General features: G+C 37.3%; 1 protein-coding gene across 1 annotated transcript in view; it reads right to left on the bottom strand.

The window, feature by feature from the left end:
- The window catches only part of LOC109288173 (thiamine transporter 2-like), a 34,381-nt gene that overhangs the window by 17,234 nt on the left and 15,519 nt on the right, over positions 1-1,628 (bottom strand). The window contains exon 4 of the mRNA XM_019503610.1: positions 1,185-1,326. Coding sequence (XP_019359155.1) covers positions 1,185-1,326 — 142 coding nt within the window. The remainder of the gene's footprint in view (positions 1-1,184; positions 1,327-1,628) is intronic.

Below are 1,628 nucleotides of genomic sequence, written 5' to 3'. Positions count from 1 at the left end.
GTGTTGGGACTGTCACCCTTTGGGTTTGGAGGATCATTTCCTTAAGGAACAACCACTCTTCCTGGACTCCCAACTCCCTTATTGTTATCTATCTGTCCTGTAAAAATGGATGTTATCTGCTGGCTATTCGTTCTCTCTTTCTTTCATTGGGGAAAAGAGATCTGCTTGCTGTTTTAACAGCTTATCTACAGGAGATGGGGAAGATCGAATAGGTTTTCTCTTCTTGGACGAGGTGACAAACTGTGCCTATCTTTCACCCTCCTTGTTCACAGCTGAGATTCCTGGAGCTCTCTTGGTTAGTAAAAGTGAGGTTTGTGTTCAGGGTGGCTTCGTGAAATGCTCTGAAAATTGAGAGAATATTCTTGTTCACATGAGAACAAACTCAAGGCTGGAAATAAGATGTGCTTTCATTTTCCATATTAAGCTCTATCTCTGAAGTGTCCTTGGAAATATTCAATACCCACCTGGAAAATGCTTGTATTCATTTCTATTATGTATAGATCTTTTCTACTACATTTGTCAATGTGTAGCTTATCTACAGTAGGGTGCCTGGAAAAACAATAGTCTGAGGAGAGGTGCCCTTTCTACACATCTTATATCTCGCCTTGATGAACCTCCTTAATTTATATAAAAATTGTAAAGTTTTTTTTTTCCTAAATCCAGTCCAAGGAAACAAATCTTACCTTCTGATTATATTTCATTTTAAGACAGAAGGTTTCTTCAGGGGCTGTCCTAGCTTATTGCTCTTACCACTACTATTACTGAAAATACCTCACAAGCCTCCAAAAACTTTTGTGTTCTATTGCTGGCTTCCTTCTCTTATTTAGTCAGTGTATTTTCTAAAGTGGTTTGTGAATAGTTAGTTGAAATGACAGTTTTCTTTGAGCAGCAGGGAAAAGACAGGACCCCTCTGTGAATTTATTTTTTGTTCCTTTTCTCAAAAAAAAAAAGAAGAAAGAAATGCCTACTACTCTCTTATGGTTTTGCAGGTTGATCATCGACAGTACTCCAATGCTTCTGAAATGTAACTTAAACAGGGCTCTTTTGTTTTGCTTCTTGTTCTATTCCATAATTTTTAATGTCTTCCTGAATACTAAACTCAAAATAGGACTTTGGGATGATTTTAATTTAAGAAACAATTAACTTGCTTTGCTAACAAATAATTTGCTTTACAGATAACTTACCTGAGTGACTATATCCAATCCCAGGCCTCTTGAATCAACTACAACAAGAGTTAAAATTGTCTGAATTGCCAGTGCGAGAAAGGTGTTGAATCCAAACATCAAAGCATAACGTTCCATGCTGAGGTTAACAGCAATCTGAAATCTTAAATTCAATTGGTAAATTAATTTAACCGCAGGGGGCACTTCCTGCCAGGCCTCCCCCCTCTCCTGTACCCCCCCACTCCTCCCAAGAAATGGAGATCTAAGTGATTCATATGCACAATGGAATTACATAAGAATTCATAAAATTTGCCTTGCTGGTCTCCTTAAATTCTTCATTTTAACTGACTTTTTGTTGAATTTTTCTGATTCCTTACAAAAGAAAGGAAATTAAGTTAACATAAATATTTTCTTCACTCAAACAAGACTCCAAAGAGGAGTATACCTCCTCTGCTCGGGCCTGTA

This window comes from Gavialis gangeticus, unplaced genomic scaffold, assembly GCF_001723915.1.
Source record: "Gavialis gangeticus isolate Ggan-Ray unplaced genomic scaffold, GavGan_comp1, whole genome shotgun sequence".
In the NCBI taxonomy this organism is placed as follows: domain Eukaryota; kingdom Metazoa; phylum Chordata; order Crocodylia; family Gavialidae; genus Gavialis; species Gavialis gangeticus.
The sequence above is the reverse complement of the archived record's forward strand: the minus strand, read 5'-3'. Positions and strand labels throughout refer to the sequence as shown.